Source organism: Temnothorax longispinosus, chromosome 10 (genome assembly GCF_030848805.1).
Source record: "Temnothorax longispinosus isolate EJ_2023e chromosome 10, Tlon_JGU_v1, whole genome shotgun sequence".
Taxonomy (NCBI): Eukaryota; Metazoa; Arthropoda; class Insecta; order Hymenoptera; family Formicidae; genus Temnothorax; species Temnothorax longispinosus.
In genome coordinates this window covers 18,337,273-18,356,993 of record NC_092367.1, presented here as the reverse complement: position 1 = coordinate 18,356,993, position 19,721 = coordinate 18,337,273, and the positions used below count along the sequence as shown (strand labels likewise).

Here is a 19,721-nt window from a genome sequence, read left to right as displayed (position 1 = left end):
TATGTATAATTTCGTTTAAATGTCCGTATACGATCAAATCGCATTTCTCTCCATAATTTTTATATATAAAGTCAGAAGAATAATTATATGTAATTCTTACTTGTGTGAGCATTAGTAATTCGTCTTGCGTGTCGACGATTTTAACGGGGAACGGAGAACCTGGCACCAAGACACCAGCCCAACGAACCTCCACTCTATAGTCCCCGGGTTCCGTCGGATCGTACCGACAGAGAATGATTCGGTCCTTTTGAGTCTCTCGTTGCATCTCCACCCTGAACGCTCCCTTAGGCCCACGTACTCTCACTGTAAGCTGACCGGCGCCGGCGCCTCGCGTGTCGCAGATAAATCGCGATTGGAAAGTCGCCAGTACGCCGTGCTCGATTCCCGGTCCGTAGACACGAACCTAATGTTTCGGACATTAATTAAAATTAAAATTTAATTTCGATAAATATCTTAATATCCTTAGTTTTATTGACTGAAATATATCAAACTTAATGAACGCTAGATTTTAACTTGGAAAATTTGGATGCTTTGGAACTACTATTCTTGTTAGCAAACTGAAATATTCAGTATTAGATACCTTTGAAGCATCCGGGGCTCCGGAGACGCGTAACGTAAACGGAGAACCAGGAACGTGTTCTCCAGCATATTTGATCGTTAGTGCGTGTCGTCCCGCCTCCTGAGGCTTCACGTTCAACGTGAACGTGGCATCGCCGTGATCGTACAGCTCGCAATACGCTACTTTGTGCGGTCCAACGCAATGCGCCGTTAACTCACCTGCGAAACGAGTCTTCAATTTAAAAAAATGTTGGAAGTAATATATAATTTTATTATAAGCGTGAAACGAGTTTTTACCTGGTCCAGCTCTTCTAGTATCGATAAAACTTCTGATTTCTTGTCCGACGACACCATGCTTCAGTCCATCTCCGGAACAGATAACCCTAGACGCGTCGGCCGCACTCGTAACGTTAATTTGCAACGGGCAACCCTTCAATTGCCTTCCATTCCACGACACGGTCATCAAAAGCGGATCCGGCGTTAGCGGTATATAGCTTGCACGATAAACGCTGTCGCCTGTTTCATCCAAAGAACATTTAGAGTTGCATTTTTCATCTACATTTAACTTCGTTTATCTTTCTTTTTCTTACCCAAATGTTGTAACATGACGTTAAGTTCGCTGGTAGGCGAAAACAATTGCACTTTCGGAGTTCCGCTACCGGCTTGAGAACCGTCTATGGTAAAACTGACTTCCTCGCCGCATTTGGCCGACGTTAATCCTCGTCCCTTTAATAACACTCGGCTTGTGTCCTGCACTGGCGGCTAAAAAAATCAACAACGATAATTGCAGTAAAATATATAGTCGAAAGCGTGTTTAAAATCGAATCTCTGATTGATGAGAAACCTCCAAATCCTGCACGAGTGCGAGTTTCGGTGCACCGGGAAACGGTGTGCCGTTGAACAGTATCTCCAGGCGATGTTCGCCGTTGCTTATCTGCGGCGGAACGAGCTTCAACCTGTTGCTAGATGTCATTTCGAAGGCGAGAGGGTGATCGCCGACAGTTCCACTGATTTCGCCGGGTCCGGCCTCTGCGGTGTCAAAGCTGATCTTGTTCGACGGATGCAATTTCAAGCGACCAATATCATCGCATACAGCGGACCAGCCACCTATAATCAATCGCGAATGCAATCGTAAGTTCAACAGAAACATCCTGGGAGTATTAAATACCGTTTCAATTATTCACCGATAACACGAAGATTCCGCGTGTCAATGATCTTTGGATGCCACGGAGATCCCGGCAGTTGTTGCCCGGCGGAAACGACCCTCACGTCGAACACTCCGACTTCACTCGGCACGTAAGACACGTTCCACGTGCCGGGATTAGCGCCGGCTTCAATGGTGGCCTTAGAAACACTGTCCGGTCCGTCCACCTGCGATGCGCACGGTTCAATTAAAAAAGAATCCCGTACATCCTACGCACAACTTGACGAAGCAACTTCTGTACTACGTCGTACCTGAACCGCCGGCGGACTTCTCGTGCCGGTGACGATAAAGTGTGCCGGTTTACCCACATGACCGCTTAGCAATCCTTCGCCTTTCGCGCGAGCCTGCCCGACCGCGTCGACGGTGCATACCACTGGACTTCCAGGTACGGAACATCCGCCTATCGCCAGCAATTATGAATACAATATAAAAAATACAAACAACGCGAGAGAGACTTCTTTCTCAAGATTAAGCTCCTTACGTCTAAACGTAATTACCGTAAGTGACGTTGATCATGTAGGTGCCGGGTACGCTGGGCGAGAACTCGATCATCTCGGCGCCATCGTTGAGCGGAGTGACCTGCAGCGGGATCTCTTGGCCCGATGGGCTTGTCGCCGTCACGTCCAGGTCGGCCGTCCCGGCGTCGGCTTTCATCACTGTAATCATCCAACGAATTGCGCAAACGATTATCCGCTATTCTTACGTCTGTTGTCGCCGAACGAACGAGTGGTCGTCCACTCTTCAATTGGTATCGTGCCGCGCGCGATGTGTATCGTGACTGTTCATTATGCGCGTAGCGCAAGGCTATTTGAAAGTAGTCTACGTCTACGTTTGAGCTATCTGCTGCGATTATGTTCTACGGCCTTGAAACGTAGTTGCATAGTGCACTAGAAAACGCTCGCCACTTTCTCCCGCCTATGCGTACGCGGCACATTTACATAAGCGCGTCGGACACAACGGTGAAATACACTTACGTCTTGAATAATATTATGCCCTCGAGCGTTCACGTTCCAATCTAAACGATTACTTAGCAGTTAACGCTTTTCTCTAAATTCCAATAACTTGATTCCGATCGTATCGCTCAATTTAGGTCACGTCGATACTTTCTTCGCGCGTGAAAACGATCTTGTTCGCACGCTAACGAAAATATTGAATCGTATACACATGTAATACGCATATGAAAGGTATTTTTAGAAAATATAACGAATATAAGCTTTAAAGTTTACATTAACTATCTTATAAAATAATAATGTTAATCGAATAAAATTCACAATAAAATCGATTGCCTTTCTTTACGATTTCTGGTGCATTTTTGGCATTTTTTAAGTTATGTTAAGTTTTATGTTAAGTTTGTTAATAATAAATAAAGAAAACATTGATGACACTTTTAATTTGCAAGTTGCTACAGCAAAATTGTTATAATTGCTGAAAATGTTTTTATGCCCACTTCCATATGTTTAATCTCCTTTACTACTACATCGATCACGCGTGTAGGAAGATGCATGCAATATACGCATTGTAACTATCACTCACGTTTGAATGCGATGTGGTCGTGAACAGAAATCGTCATGGGACCTAGTTCCTGAAGCTTTACTTTAGCTGCGTCGAAAGCTTGACAGAAGAATGGCGACCCCAATACCGGCTTCGCTCCGTGCAACACGTCGATTTTATATGTGCCTAAGATAATTCAATAATAATTCAATTTCTCTCTGAGAAATAAATTCTCAAGATATCTCATATGTTACGATTTTCTCTGATCTTACCAACGCTATTCGTCGTGAATTCGGCAAGAAGATTGCCGTCGCGATGCTGATAACAACGTACGGGTACGGCATTACCCTGCGGACCGCTGATAACGACGTCAAACTCCTTGCCAGGACGCCCGAGAGTCTCGATCGTGAAAGATGTTATTTTTCCAACACACGACTGATACAGACCTAATCCCGTGGCCGTCACTTCCCGTCCTCCCGTAGGACCACGTACCGTCACATCCAATGGACTCCCTGCAAATTAGTATTATTAAGCTAAATTAGAATACGTCAAGTATTAATAAAAAAATAAGTACGGCTAAGTTATAATATATATGATATTTATAAATAAAGATATATAATCTCTGATAATTTATAATTACAGTTTTCATGTTCATAAACTTTAGCACAATGTGAATAATTTTGTTAAATAAACATAAGATACCCGGAATATGGACTTCGTTGTATTTTATGTGAACTCTGTGAGGCGCGGCTCGCGTGGGATGGAACACAATTTCATAGACACCATTCTCCCTTTCTCTTACTAGACTGTCCACATCAGCACCACCGGCACGCACATTGACGGATAATTTACCAGGACCAGCTTCCTTTGATGCAACGACTGTAAAAGAGAGAAATCAAATGCGTATTTTTATTTTAAAAATAATTTACGTCTTACTAAATTAATATCTACTATAGACCAACTATTAAAGCTTAAACATCCTAATAATTACCTAAAATAGTTCCTGGCCGATGACAAACCGCGTCCGCTATTTCCTTGATGGAAACTTTGCTGGGATCGAAAGCTTGGAGTGTCTGCGAACTGACCATCTTGTGTCCGTCGTTGAATATTATACTGTACGATCCTACTTGTCGCGTTCGAACTTCCACGCGATATAAACTGGACGATAATTTGGTTAACGTGCACGGAATAATTATTCCATCCGGGCCTAAACAAAAAAAAGAAAATCATAAAACACATTATAAATAATTAAATTTAAAAAAATTCTCATAATCGTGGTAATTTAGGCAAATAATTTACCGGTTACTTCCGCGGCTACAGGACCATTCAAATCAGACATATCCAGATCTATGTATGCCGTATTACCGACTCGAACCATCGATGGACCATGTAACATGCCGCTAACGACGGGGCACTTAAATGGACTTCCTAATATAAAGAAAACATAATTAGTCTCTTTCAAGTTGATTTTTATAGGACGTTGATCAATTAAGCTGTTCACAAACCTGGCACATTGTCGTCGTTGAAGCTGATATTAACATAATGTGTACTCGTCGTCTGTGGCACGAATGTGACGTCGTAAAGACCACGAGCGCAAGCCACTACTTCAGCTTTAACAGTGTTGTTCTCCGTGCTCACCACCAGCTCCAGCGTTCCCTCGCCAGCCTCTGCGGCATCAACGGTAAACGTGGTCGCCTGGCCAAGCAACGCCTCCGTGAGACCGGAGACATGTACCTGCAATCATTATGACAGCGTTGAGTTTAACGTTTAAATTATTTAACATATTACAGTCACGCAATTCGGAACTTACCTTAGTCACGTCATAAATATTACAGGCGAACGGAGAGCCTTTTATCGATTCTCCGTCCACCAGGACGCTGATGTTGTGTCTACCGACTTCCGTGGGTACAAAGCTCACGTTGTACTTGCCGTCGATGGGCTCGATGGTAATGGGCAGAGCGATACCCGATGGTGGCGTCGCGATAACGTCACAATTCGTGGACGGAGTCTGGGGATCCACGGTAAAGGACATCAACCGCTTCACAGCACCCATTTTCAAATTATGACCGGAAATTGTCGCTTGACCCGCACCTATCACCTTGCAGCTGAACGGTGAACCTGGGAATTCAGATGGGACATTAATAAACGGAACGTATAACCAATAAAACTATGTAATTATATAAATTTTATTCTTACCTGGAACTGGTTCTCCATTGAAACGAACACTGAGACTATGTACAGCGGCTTCTTGTGGCTTAAAGTTGACCCTAAACTTCGCGTTGCCCTCGCTTTGCACATAATTCGGAACGTTCTTGCCGTTTACTGCGACTATGATTTCCAGATTTCCAGCCCCGGCTTGACTGGCATTGACTAGATTAAAATTATAACATATTTTACATAATTGGTTCGTCGCATTACAAAGAGAATTAAAGAAAATTATCTTACTGCTGAAGAATATCGGTTTCCCAACGACCCCGCTATTTATATCCGTCACCTTGACTTTATCAGCGTTATAAGCTTTAACGAGAAACGGGCTGCCTTCCACGTGCGATCCATTGAGCTTTACTTCGACGCTGTGATCGCCTATATTATGAATAATTAATTTAAATACGCGATATATAATTTCACAATAGTATTTTTACTTAATTTACGCACCAGTATCCTTCGGGGTAAATCCAGCGGTGTAGGTACCAGGACTGTTCTGTTTAACGTGTACAGATAAACTCTCTCTGGTGGGAGAGAGCACCTCGACGACGGGTGTACCGAGAGATGCGTCGGCCTCTATTGTGAAGGTCGCGACACGATTCACAGATACTTTCTCGAGTACCTCGGTTACTAGCACTTTCGCCGTATCACTGACCTATATAGTTTGTTGAACAGAACAAACGCGTTGAGAATAAAACCTGGATCATCTTACGTTACATAATGCATACCAAGAATTACCAAGATAATTTTAATTTTAAATAATAGAACACTCTCATGCTCAGTTTACGAATTCATGATGTAGAACGAGAAATAAGATACCTGACAGCTGAACGGACTACCAGGCACGTCCTCCGCGTTGAAACGTAAGTCCACGGTGTGCACGATCGGTTCTCGGGGTGTGAACGAGATCGCGTACGTGTGAGGACCCTGCGCCTGTGCCGACGTCGGCACACGTCCGCCGTTTACAGTTACTTCTAGATTACCTGGTCCCGCCTGACTAGTCTCGACTAGAATTAGAAAACAAGATTTACCAACAAATTCGCATAACGCCCATAAACTCGTGTCGCAGGCGCAATCGTGTGATAAAAACCGTACCTAAGAAAGTTACGGGCATGCCGATGACACCACGTTTCGCATCCTTCACTTTTATCGCGGTGACGTCGTACACTTTACAGCTGAACGGACTGCCGACCACCGGGATGTTTCGATAGTTCACCGATATCCGGTGCTCGCCGACGACTCTCGGTGTGAACGCCACGCTGCATGTCGTATCTTTGTTGTCAGTGACCTGAGCAGGTACGGCCTGTCCATTGGGTCCTATCAAGTCCGGCGGGTTAGTCGTTTAATATTATTTAGAGTCAAGCCATCTACTTGGGGTGGATCGCAGGGTCACCGGAGCGGCCAGCGAAGAGGTTCGCGCAAGTCCGATCGCTCTCGCTATTGTTATATATGACGTAAACTCGCAACAAGCAACGTTAAAGAAAGCGGACTACGCGTAAGAAATGGCTACGATAAATAAATTGTTACTGTGACTAATGGGAGAAAGCCGTATATCTCGACCTTATATACGTTATACATCTAGTTCGCTTCAGCTTGGCTCAAACGCGCTTGGGGGAACTAATGTAAGATTATCCTCTAATACGTTTCCAACATGCTTGGCTGAGCAGAGCAACCGCGGCAGAACGAAGACGCATTAAAAAAAACTATGTACTAAGTGTTATCAGATAGAAAAAAATATTTTATAACAGTTTCGTTCATCCATGAGATTGAACGTGATAATGTAAAATGTATGCTAGTTAAAGAAGAAATATTGGAATAGAGAAGAAATATTGGCACTTGTTAAGGCATTGCACATTGCATATTGAAACAATTGCATATTGAAATATCAGTTTAAAGGCACGTATCATTGCATTGGAACGTTTAACGATTATACACAACTTAAAAGTAAATATATAGCACCATGAACATGGCTTTGACACAAGTCAAATACACCTCGCGAGCACACAAGAAAAGTGGGTGATTACGAAGTGATTAGATACGACTTCCTTAGCTCTCCCACAATCAGTAAAACCCAAATTAAGCGCTCGTAATACTCTCAAGTGGTAACCAACGAGTACAAGAGAAATGTGTGAGTAAAGTGGTAATTAGGCTACCCTTATGCAAGACTTTTCAGAAAAACTGAGTTAGGAACCCACCACCGTGTGCATTAATCCACAAATTAAGATAAAAGGGAGATTAGTTTCTGAGAGGTCTAGTAATGTCGTAGTCTGAAAGCTGGCCGACCTGCAACAGAGAGAGAGACAGGATTGCTCTCAAGCTATATAGATTAACGAGACACAGATGAACAATTCTGTACAAGTCTCCACGACACGTACGTCGATACGTTCGTGACATTAAAAACAAAACAGGAAATCTCTCTGGTATTAAGTACAAGGTGAATTAATACATAGATGCTTCTGTGCATTTTTGTTGGTGACGTTATATATATATACATATACACGTGTGCATGTGCGTGTAAGTTGTGTACATTCACATACATGTGTCACAAGTGTATATTCCTTAACAGAAATATAATTTTGCGAGAAAACATCGATCGCATATTTAAAAAAAAAATCTTATTCGTATAGAACCCTGCTAAAATAATTAATTTACGATCTCTCAAATAAAGCACACATACATGCTAATAAGAAAATTACTTTGTGACTCGTGCGATATTGTGGAACGAATTTCATGCAGCGACAATTACCTTCAACGTTAACTTCTAAATCTTCCAAGCTACCGGCAACGTTACTAACGGTCAGATAGCTTTGCCGTCCTAATCCAGCGCTGCTTAATGCCTGTCCACTCACAGTTACGTGACTATCGCCGCCCACCCTTGTCACTATAGGGCAGCCAGGCACGGTTTTCTTGTTGAAGGCAATGTTGATAACGTGCTCGCATGCCTCAAACGGCACAAAACTGACGGAGAACCGCGCGTTTCCTTGCGGCGTTACCTGAGTCGGTATGTTTTGACCGCGAGCCGATATCGTGATCTCCAGATTTCCTTCACCAGCTTGACTTGCATCGACTGCGATTGACAAGAAATATTATATCAATTGAATTCTCAGGTTCAATACAATGCATTAGAAACATTTATTGTATCTTGGGAATTAAATACTTAATTTTCAATGCTATTACATACCAGTGAAGTGGGTTGGTTGACCGACACTGCCTCTAGCTACAGGCCCGATTAGCACTTTGTCCGCGTTGAATGCTTTAGCCAAAAACGGCGTGCCATTCACGGGATAGCCATTATATTCTACGCTAATTGAATGTACTCCCACTTCCTTCGGTATAAACTCCGCGGTAAAACCGCTGCTTACGTTACCAGTGACTTTAACTGGCAACTCACTGTTTGGTCCTAAAATACAAAATCCAGGTATGATTATCCAGCAAGTAATTAAGTATAATAATTATCTGATGGCATAAATGTATAAATATATTATTATTGAAGTTTTCTAAAAATCTTGAAATATATCACATCGAAGGAATTATATCGTAATCTCTATCGTAAAAAATGTTTAACGAGTTTGACTTACCCCTTACATAAACCGCTAACTCCGCGCTGCCGCTTCCGTCGACTCCCATGTGAAAGCTGGCAGGTTGGTCGACCGGGATAAGTTCTAAGTGATTCAAACTCAACGTGACTCTACTTGTGTCTGACACATTGCAGATGAAAGGACATCCGCGTACTGCTTCTCCGTTAAACTTTATGTCGATATAATGCGGCTTGGCGACCTCGGGGGTGAAGGATACGAGGCAACGGCCACCGCCCACCACTTGAACGTGATTGGGCACCTCTCCCTCGTTTATGGAGATCTCTAATTGACCTTCTCCAGCAGCGCTGGCATCCACTGCAAATATTACAGGCATTTGAAACACATTCACAGACGCGAGACGGTAAGGTGCGACCTAATGTCTCACCTCTGAATTGACAGGCATGTCCGACCACGGCGCTAGGTACGTCAGTAACTTGGATCAGACTGCTGTTGTACACCTTGGCGACGAGTGGTCCCGCCGGTAGCTTCTGTCCCGCGATGCTGACTTCCACGAGGTGGCTGCCCACTTCGGTGGGTGTGAACTCGACGCGGAACTCACCGGAACGTCCGGGCTCCTCGTCGATTCTCGCAGGAATGTGCCTCTTCGAGGGTGCTGCAATTTATCCGTGACGTGTCAAACATACTTGCGGCTTGTTCATTCAATAATAATCAACAGACCGACACTCACTTATGATCTGAACGTCGATCTCGCTGCTGCTGAAACCTAATGCAGACAGCTCGAAGAGGGCGGGACTGCCAGCGGGAACCAGCCTGATGGAATCACCGATCACTGACATCTTCGGTGCAGGCATGATGCCGACTCGCCAAGGTGATCCTGACAATTGAACAATTAGCATGTGATTAATCCGACAGTTTGACACAAAAGACACTCCTCAAACATCTTAATACTAAAAAAAAGGATTTACCGCACCCGACAATTCCGCTTACAGATAACTGATCAAAATTACATTTTAAATCATTTTTCCTATTTGATTTTTATGCGACTCTGCGGATTATTCCGGAGTACAAGTTTTCTGCAGTTGCACTACATACAGTTGTATTTTCTGCACTTAGAACGAGAGATAAACATACATAATCAGATGTCGAGGGAAAAGAAGGAAAAAAAAGAATACGATTGCAAAGAACAGGTTTCTAGAGATAAGATGAATCTCCGAATGCTTCTCCGCGACACGGGCGTCGGTCTGTCAATTAAAATTCGCCGACGGCTAACGTGTGGGTCGAGGGGGGCCGATACAGGCGTCATCGCTTCCCACGCTGATTTTCGCGCGTAAACAACGGGCCCGGGTCGCCCTTTCGCGGCGCACCGTTACGCGGATTCGCCGATTATAATAACAGTACTCCGATATAGGCCGGCCGCGCGGCCGCCTCGATTCGAATTCCAGATCCCCCGGAAATGCAACGTGACCCGCCGTCGCCGCGGCCGCGGCCGTGCGCGCGGGGCCAGGTCTCTCCCCCCTAACCTTCCTGCCACGCGCACGATCGACGGCGCTGTCAAACCAGCTTCGCGAGGGGGTGAAAAAATCGTATATACGTAGATAGATAATCACCCGTGCGTACAGATAATTAACTCGCTCGCGAGATTAAAGACTCGCGAGACGAGAGCACGGGGGAATCGGGAGAAACCGGTATGACTTCGGGGGGGAACCGTAACTCTCTCGCGCGCGGCGTCTTGACGGCGGAGACGCGCGGAAAAACGGGGGCCCCGATCGGCTCCGTTTCTCCGTCGTCCGCGGGACTTGTATCTCCACGACGGAAGCCCGAGCACGAGTTTGTCAATTTACCTTGGCGACTCGCGGCACGGGAGGGAACCTGGAAAGACGCTGGAGGAACCTAGATCAAAAAGGGGAGAAAGGGGGAGAGGGGGGGACGGACGGGCGGATCCGGATTGATCCCGCGATCGGGCATACGAATGAAGAGGACGACGACGACGACGACGACGTCTTGCTGACGCGTTTCACTCGCGCCTCAGAACCCACGGGGCGCCCTGCGACGGGACGGTGCCCCTCGGCCTCGCGGCCGCGCGGCCACGAAATCGGCGGCTGGCTGCGCGCTGCGCGGGACGACGACGTTGATCGCGGCGACGTCGCGGCTTCCCGCAGCCGCATCACGCGGCGAGACCTCGCTCCGTCTCTCTCCTTCCCGTCCTCGGGTGGGCCCGGGCACAATCCTGACAATCCCCTTTGGGCCCGGAGACACGGGAGAACACTCGAGAAACACTCGCGGCGCGGCGAACGAGGCGCGAGAACGTCGGAGAGCGAACACGGAACGCGCGAGCCGACGCAACGCGGCGGACTCGACCGAGACTCGAGCGACGGGACGAGCGTGTGTGCACTGTGTGTGCCCGCGCCGCGGAGTGCGGACCGACCGCCGCCGCCGCTCGGGGCCCGGGCCCAGGGCCGTACGCCCCACGTGGCGCGCGCGGCGGGGGATTGGAGTCGGTGTCGGGATTATGACAGATACGATTTCCCGTTTTACCTTACTCCTGTCGAGATACAAATCTGTGGGGATTTCAACAGCCGCGTCCTTAGAAAGTATTCTCGAGGTCGCCGTTTGGAAATTCACGCTTCGGAAGAGGCGGCGCGAGTCTAAAAACTTTCCTGGATACTCGAAGGCTTTTTAATTTAGCAAAGATTTTTCTCCGATAGGATTTTATGACTCCCGTATGCGCTACTTCGAATCTTTTGTGAAAAAAAGCACCATTCTGGGTGCTTTTCTATTTGAGATCTTATTTGAGACACCCCTCAGGGTTCATCGCCCTTTACGATCGTGTCCGGAATACGCGGATCATTTAATTCATGTACACGTCTGATTGTCTAGAATGCTAATTATTGAAAGTTAACTGTCAGAAGTGTCAGAAACTGTCGGATGACGCAGATATAGAGCCTATCGTTCGATCTTGCTCGATTTCCGGCCCAAATTAACTCCTCCATCGCGCCTAAAATTCGTATATCCCCGAGGGTCAATGATCGATTCCGATCGGTCGAATTATCTTCACTTTCTCCGGCAGCAATCATCCGTTACTTTTATTTCCTGCACGTTATAATGACCGCTGACCGCAACGCTTTTTAGAAAACATGAAATCGAACATGCGAGATCGATTCGAAAGTCCCACACGTATACGCGTCCATGTCCATCATTATTGTCTATTTGCGATCGCGGCGGGGTTCTGAGAAGGGTGAAGAGGGGGGGTGGGAAGGGGGTCTTGGCCGCGGGGCCCCGGAACGGCGCGGTACGTCCGACCGCGCTCTCCCATCCGTTTTTCACTCGCCCGACCGGCTGGCCGCGCGGCCCGTGTACGATCTCGCGGGATACCGATCTGCGTATTTCGATACCTTCTCGGGACTGGAACATAAATAGAAAACCCGACGTCGCGTCGCTCGCGGATCTCGCGGGTGAAAATGATGATCGCTGTTCCTCCCCTCATCCCCCTTCTTCCTCGTCTCCGCTTTCAAAAGCCGCAGCTTTTGAGCGACACGTCGAGTACCTTCCCATTAATCTTGTCGAGGATCTTGTTTCATTGGAGCTCCATTAAGATTTTATTTTAACCGGAAATCTCTCAGAGAAACCTTAGAGCTGTGTTTCAGAACGCGCAAATTCGTTACTTTCACTCGACGCGATAAATTGAGAAAATAGAATTCTCTTCCTTGCAAAAAAAAATATTTTTGATTCGAAAATATCTTTAGCTTCAACGTGGAAATCTTGAAATGAGATTGTATTGCGTTAAACGAAGAAAACTTGCTTGAAGTCACTTTATATAATTCCACCAAGGAAGAATGAATGTAATATTGAAATTTAAAATGACCAAATTCTTCTCTCTCTTATAAGATTATAAATTGTTTCGAGTACCCATACGAAATAATAAACGCGTTAATTTGAGTATATACATTTTGATTTTACTTCTGGCATACTTTGCTTTTACTTCTTTCTTTGCTGTATGTGTCGAGAAATTAAGAAATACTAATTCGACATCAAGCATTTGCCGATATGTTTCTGTCGTTGATACAGTCTGGTCGGTCGCGTTCAGCAGACCAAGCCGCTCAGTAGCAATCGAACGTGATTGGCTCTTACTTTTAGAACCAACCAATCAACGCAGAGTGATGATAAGACGAACTCAACAGTTGTGTCTGCTGAACGCGCCCTTAATTAACGTAATTAATGCGATGCTAGATGAATACGGGATCAGGCGTGAATATGCAAATTCCCCGCATATATTGTTTCCGACTTTTCGTCGACGAATCGGGTTTATCTGCCGGGTGGCCGCTTTGTGCCCGAACCAGGGCATAACGACAAACAACAAACTGGATTATATTTGCGTTATATTTGCCGGTTATAATTGTAAGTGCATCCAGGCACTAGCCTGATACGATTTGCGAGAGCGGAATAGGATGTGCGTGAGAGCAAGTTGCGCGGGCTATAATTATCCGCGAATCCTTTGACAGCGATCCCTCACGCGGCTCTTACGCAATATGCAACGTGTTAATAAGCGGTACGTGCAGGCCACCAAGGATCACGCTCCACTTTTCGGAGCGTCATGTAATTGCGTCGCACCGCGGCATCGGGGAGCCGCTGACTATTTATTTTTCTCGCAAGTCGCAGCTGGCGATCGTTAAATCACGAGAGAGCTAAGATATTGGTCAATAACAAACTGATATAGCATCTATACATTCTGCATGATACAACGACTCATCATTTATCCCGGTTAAACCGCGCAAAAAATTTCGCGAAAGAAGCTTTCCCGGAGCTGCCGGCTGTTGTTCCGTTCGCGGAGAACGGCCGGAGCGAAGTCGCCGGAGACAAAAATCGCAAGAACAATAGTCCGATCGTCGCGATATATGACGCGGGAAATATAGGCGTCGCGCCTGATTTTGTCGCGTTATGCAAAAAATTCCGAGCGGATTTCAGTCGTTTCGTTATGGATTAGATTAAGGCTGATGGCCTGCTTTCCACGTCGCGCTCCAAGTTGAAATTCCGATTACGCCACGATCGCGAACCGGTGTCTCCTTTATTTATTTATTTTTTATTTACGCTGAATCGTCGAGACGTACCACGCATACGCGGCCATGTTCTTGGCGACGGTGAAGTTACGCCGAAGCGACCGTGCACGGTGAATCGCTGCATTCCCCGACATAACGGGGCGCGTTGTCCGCGGCAGGCAGCTCTCGTAGAGCTCCGAAATTGCTCGAAAATCTCCCGAGATCCGAGGTGTTCTATCGAAAGTTCCAAGGCCGCGACTTCCGACACGTTAACGGGCGAACGCGCGCATAAATTACGCGCGCGCGAATATTAATTACCTCATTCTGGAATTGGTATCGATGAAGAAGAATACCTGAGCGGGCTAACTAAATACCGGGATGGAATTTAAATAGCATTCTCGAAATAGTTGCATCTATTAAGGGAAAAAATGCGAGAGACTTGTTACGAGACAGTGATATACGTTAATCACGAAGAATGTCGGAATATATATTCCTTAAAGCTTCAAAATTTAAATAACGTTTGTCGAAATAGTTGCGTATATCAATAAGAAAAAATATGAGACTTATTATACGAGTTCGATACGTCAATCTGTCAATCACAATGTCGAGACAGAATGTCGAGATATATATATATATGTTCCTTAAAGCTTCAGAACTTAATTAAGCGTTTCTCGAAATAGTTGCGTCTATTACTTTAATAGGAAAAAAATGCGAGACTTATTACGAGACAGTTTGATATGTCAATCAAGAAGAATGTCGAAAAATAGATTCCTCAAAGCTCCAGAATTTAAATGCTGTTTCTAGAAATAGTCGAGTCTATTAATAGGAAAAAATGCAAGAGACTTGTTACGAGACAGTTTGATACGTTAATCACGGAAAATGTCGAAGAATATATATCCTTAAAGATTATAACATTCTTCGCTATGGCACTATACTGATATCCCTCGAGGCCTCGACAGCCGAGTCACAGACGAGCGACTACAGCTGCAGTAGTGCCTCGGTGATTCTAATCGCGTTATAACTCTGTTCGCATGCATATAACGATAAACATACACGGTGTCTCACAACCGGTAATATTGATTAAATGTTCCGAGAAGAAAAATCCGCGACTCCAAAAACATCTCGCAAGTATTCGGAGGCTTTGATAAATTTTTTTACGATTTAAATAATTCAATATTTTTCCTAGAATAGGGAATTTTGCAAATATCAATATATTTGCAAAATTCCCGACTCTATTGATTTGCGCAAACACGTGACTGATTTATCGAAATTTTTGACGAGCCTTGAATCAAACTCTCTCGTTGGAGGAGAAGAACACGTGCGAAATCGCATTTTTCGCAACATGAACCGTTTCCTCGGAACGTCCTGCGTACATGTATATCCGAGCATACAATAAAAGCCAATCAGCTTCACTCGCGTCACGTAATCAATCGATCGCCGTTATTGTTGTAAAAACGATCGCGCCGGCGAATGCGATGACACTGCACACTTGGCGCGTTACATGCGGTTACGCATATGTATATATGCGCCAGCTGCCGACCGTTGAAATCACCGGTGGCGACGTGGAAATCACGGGGATATCGCCTTCTGTGCCCTTTCGCCGATTTTTCACGTTAATCCGCGAAGATGTTGTCATCCGGCCAGCATCTCGCGTGACGAGGTTTCACCGAGGACAAGGATATTCCCTCCTCCCCCTTCCCCCGCGAATATAGAGTCACACGAATTTCAAGGATCAAAGCCAATCTTATTTTTGCACTCATTTTGTTCGAACTAGTCACGATCGATGTACTTTTATTGGAATCCTTGGATTTTCTCCGGATCCTCGAGCATGATCGAGATCCTTGAGCAAAGGCGGCGGAAAAATTCGTCTCGAAAAATAAGTCCACCTCGCGATCACTCGAGCGAGTCAACTGCGCTCATTTGCGCGGGCATCGGTCGGTTAATTAACAGGCGAGATTACATGCTAAAGCCGTGGCTCATTATCGAGGTGCTTGGGCTAAGATGAAAGTCTATGGAGCGTGCCACGCGCCGATGAAAAATTGCACCTGTCCCACGAGTTTGATTTATATATACCCGTTTACTTCGCGGCATTGAAATAAATTCGCGTTCCGTCGAGGTCGAGAGTTGACGCGCTATTGCGATCCTTTGTATTCATATGTTTTATTTATCGCGCATTGCTCATCTGCGCTTTGCATACCGAGAACGCTCGTACGCCTTTCGGATTAAAACGCGGAAAGATTTGCAATTATTTTTTTTTTTATTACCGGCTAAAAAGAATCGCGATTACCATTTAAAACGGGAAGAAAAGTTAACGCGCGGCTTAATTGTCCTTCTCGAACTAATTGACTCTTTAATTAAGAGTCATATAAGATTAACGGTGTCAAGTAATGATAACCGACATGCGATTCTCCTCGGGTTTCTATAACTGCAACTATGTGATTTTTCTCTCGGGAATGTCAGGGTCTTGGAAACGTCACGGTTAAATAGAGGAGCTTCGAATGCACGGCATTCGATCGCGTTGCTTTTTATTGAACTATGTATCACGTTGCTGTCGATTCTATCGTGCGCGCATTAGTAAAGCGTCCGCGATGATGCTTTTATCGTGATTATATGAAGCGAAAAATTACGATCCTGTTTTTGACGACAGAGCAGTTGCGTAAGGCGGTCAATTGAGTAATTTAAGTGCATATCTCGAAGCTCGAAAAAATTCGCTCCAAATTACGATGGAAACCGGAACGTACTCGGATTGCATAATAAAGAAAAATTTGCCTCTTTTGCAGTCGCATAAAAATCACAATTTTTACAATTCATATGTATTATATGTATATGTATATATAATATTTTATATATAGATATGTATCATACATAAAATATATTATTTTTTAAATGTAAATATTTAAAAAATTAAATATAAAAAAATAACTTTAAATATAAAGTTACTTTTTTATCCGGTTTTAGAGATTGAAGATAATTCTTCTTCGTTCGAAAAATGAAAGATTTTTAATTAATCGAGACCTCGCGTGTTCCACTTGTGTTCAATCCGGTATTGCATGACTCCGCAATGTGTTCGACAAAGGTAATCGCGTCCGACGACGGTTTCGGAAAAAAAAGTTAACATCGGGAAAAGAGTTACACAAGACGGGAGATCGGGCGATAGCTTCCCTGGTGCGTGCTTCGCGCGAAGTGGAGAACACATTCCACGCGGTGTTGTCGGGATATAGGATAGGCAAAGTAGTCGCACACCTCCGTGGGGTGTCGCGCGCGGAAAAGAGCTGCGTGTGTGCATTTCTTCCGCCGATCGATGATAACGGTCCGCGCGTGTTCGCTCCGTTGTATGATTACGCGAAAGGAAGCAGAACCGAATAAGACCCGCGTGGAACGCAAACGGCGCGGCGCGGCCGCGGCGAGGTAACGACCGCGCGAGGCGGTTTTCCCGATGAGTAATTCCCCGTTTTGCTGTAATTCACCTCTGCGTTATCTAATTTCTCTCCGTAAAATTACGGTTTCACTCCTCTTCTATTTCATTCTTCCCCTCGTAAGTTCCACATAATCTAACTTCCGTAAATTGCGAACTTCCTGCGCGAAAATGGGATCGTCAACCGTAATCTTATAGTTCTGTAGAAACGGAATTGGGAACTCGTAGGGTCAATATGGGAATCGCGGCGAGACGGTGTCGCAAGGTACGACCACGTGCTGAATTGTGTTCGCGTACACGTAGGTGGTATACGTCTGTGCGTATCCTCATTCGTAACCAAATACGTCTGCACGCCGACACAGTTGATAGCCTGACGCAGCCACACCTACGATCGTACGCGCGGTATTTCGTCGCGCGCTCATATTCCATAGCGCGATTTCTATAGCGGATCCAAGAGAATATCGATCAGAGGAATGCACCGGGCACGCGGGCTCCGATTACGCAATAGTACCCGACATTCGATACTCCGTAGTGATCTCCGCGTGTCCACACGTGTGCACACGACTTTCAACACACAATCGCGTGTGACAGAAAGAAATAAAAGACTTCCTCTTTTATTTTAATTTATCTGAAATTAATTTTTACCTTAATCTAACTTAATATTTCTTTCGCTATACAATTAAGTATAAAAGTTTACCGGACGAGATAGCGAGAAGCAGTTTACGTCGATGAAATAAGTAATAGGCGATCTGAAAACTGTTGGAAAAAATGCGACGAAAAAGTATTTGCGTTATTTTTCTGTCGTCGGTAGTGCGATACACGCAAAAGAAAGGGTAGCTAGATAATGGCTGCCGAGTGCATTGCTATACTGAATTATACGTAATCACATCGGAGCGCATTGCAAATGACATCTAAATAACATTATTCGTGCACGTGCAATAGCGGAACTATATCCTCGAGTTCGTCTGCGGGCAAGAATTTCACTTTCCGAGAGCGTTTCTTCTCTCCGATGCTTTTAACTCTTATAAGTGCGCAATTTTTCGTGGAATTCGGAGTATTTTTAAAAATAAAAATGCTTAAGGAATCCCAAAAAAGTATTTAAAAAATTCTTTACTAATTTGAACCCCCTCCAAGAGAATGGGAGAACCCAGAAGGACCTTATCATCCAGAAGAGAAAGAAAGACCAGAAGCGTTTTCAATTTGAACTTCATAAGCGAGAGCATCGAAAAGTCGCTTTGTATATATGCAAATCTGTGCATTTAAGGGTTAACTTTGATGAATAAATTAATAAATGCGTACATACGCCAAATGTATAACCAGTATTGCAATATAAAAATCGGACGGTATACCCGACAACTTTTTAGTACTCGCGGTATCTAACAATAAGCGATTCAGGTGAAACTTCTGTCGGACAGACGGAAAATCGAGTATATACATCGCGCGCGCGATGTTTCTTTACGCTCTTACGATCGCCGGATGCGTTTCTGTGCGACTTTTACTACGAACGCGTGCGATACTTAAGCGTTAAGTACTTTAAGCGAGAGACGAACGAGCTCATCACTTCGCGCATCGATCGCGGCACATATGTCCTCGCCGCTCGCGCATTGTGACGGCGCTGCGGCGAGGTATAGCGGCGGAAGAAAAAAAAATTCGTTCGGGAAGCCGCGGGGTACGATGACGTCGGATATGGGTCAGTGGGACGTCACGTGAATGCGTGAAATCGCAAGTCAACGACCTGCCCGATGACCCGCTGACTTAGAGACACGCTTGCCTCGCAATCTCGCATGCCTGGGACGCGGATGAACTCGATCCTCGATCGCTCCGCGCGCACGTTCCTCCGTCCCCGACGCGATAAGTGGCGAGGAACGGCACTTATTATGGAAGAGCGCGGTAATTATATTCGTCGGCGCGCCGAGAAACTTGACGGGCCGGGCGGCGGGAGAAAAGAAAATCCGCTCCCTTGTGGAGAGATTTAAATTGGGATTCCGAGAGAACTTTCGACTTGATTCTCCGTAGCTCCGACCTCCAGCGTTGAAGCTTCTTCGCGAAGTTATGGGAATAAGGAATAACTTCGCGAGGAGGTTTTCTCGTATCGCGGGGAGGACCAGTTTCGCGATTACGAGCTGTAACGTTGCTTCAGCGCGCGTCGCACACATTGAGCAAGATAACGCGGAGATTTTGCAAACCGTCGTTTGCAGATTGCAGAGGCCGCGTCTTTAAAAGTTTGCGCGGAGCGTGAAGCCAGGGAGGGAAATACCGGAAGTCGCGGTTACAAC

At 45.4% G+C, this 19,721-nt stretch overlaps 1 protein-coding gene across 1 annotated transcript in view; it reads right to left on the bottom strand.

Moving 5' to 3' along the window:
* Jbug (filamin-type immunoglobulin domains fbug) overlaps positions 1-19,721 on the bottom strand; it is a 35,632-nt gene that overhangs the window by 341 nt on the left and 15,570 nt on the right. The window contains exons 15-39 of the mRNA XM_071789698.1: positions 9,725-9,871; positions 9,422-9,649; positions 9,037-9,351; positions 8,640-8,858; positions 8,205-8,525; positions 6,554-6,775; positions 6,278-6,465; positions 5,909-6,113; positions 5,699-5,836; positions 5,450-5,623; positions 5,064-5,371; positions 4,759-4,987; positions 4,553-4,681; positions 4,245-4,460; positions 3,956-4,132; positions 3,526-3,765; positions 3,296-3,439; positions 2,260-2,418; positions 2,014-2,162; positions 1,743-1,929; positions 1,403-1,665; positions 1,149-1,320; positions 856-1,074; positions 581-777; positions 101-403 (exon numbers count right to left, since the gene is read on the bottom strand). Of these exons, the coding sequence (XP_071645799.1) occupies positions 101-403; positions 581-777; positions 856-1,074; positions 1,149-1,320; positions 1,403-1,665; positions 1,743-1,929; positions 2,014-2,162; positions 2,260-2,418; positions 3,296-3,439; positions 3,526-3,765; positions 3,956-4,132; positions 4,245-4,460; positions 4,553-4,681; positions 4,759-4,987; positions 5,064-5,371; positions 5,450-5,623; positions 5,699-5,836; positions 5,909-6,113; positions 6,278-6,465; positions 6,554-6,775; positions 8,205-8,525; positions 8,640-8,858; positions 9,037-9,351; positions 9,422-9,649; positions 9,725-9,871 (5,249 nt within the window). The remainder of the gene's footprint in view (positions 1-100; positions 404-580; positions 778-855; positions 1,075-1,148; positions 1,321-1,402; positions 1,666-1,742; positions 1,930-2,013; positions 2,163-2,259; positions 2,419-3,295; positions 3,440-3,525; positions 3,766-3,955; positions 4,133-4,244; positions 4,461-4,552; positions 4,682-4,758; positions 4,988-5,063; positions 5,372-5,449; positions 5,624-5,698; positions 5,837-5,908; positions 6,114-6,277; positions 6,466-6,553; positions 6,776-8,204; positions 8,526-8,639; positions 8,859-9,036; positions 9,352-9,421; positions 9,650-9,724; positions 9,872-19,721) is intronic.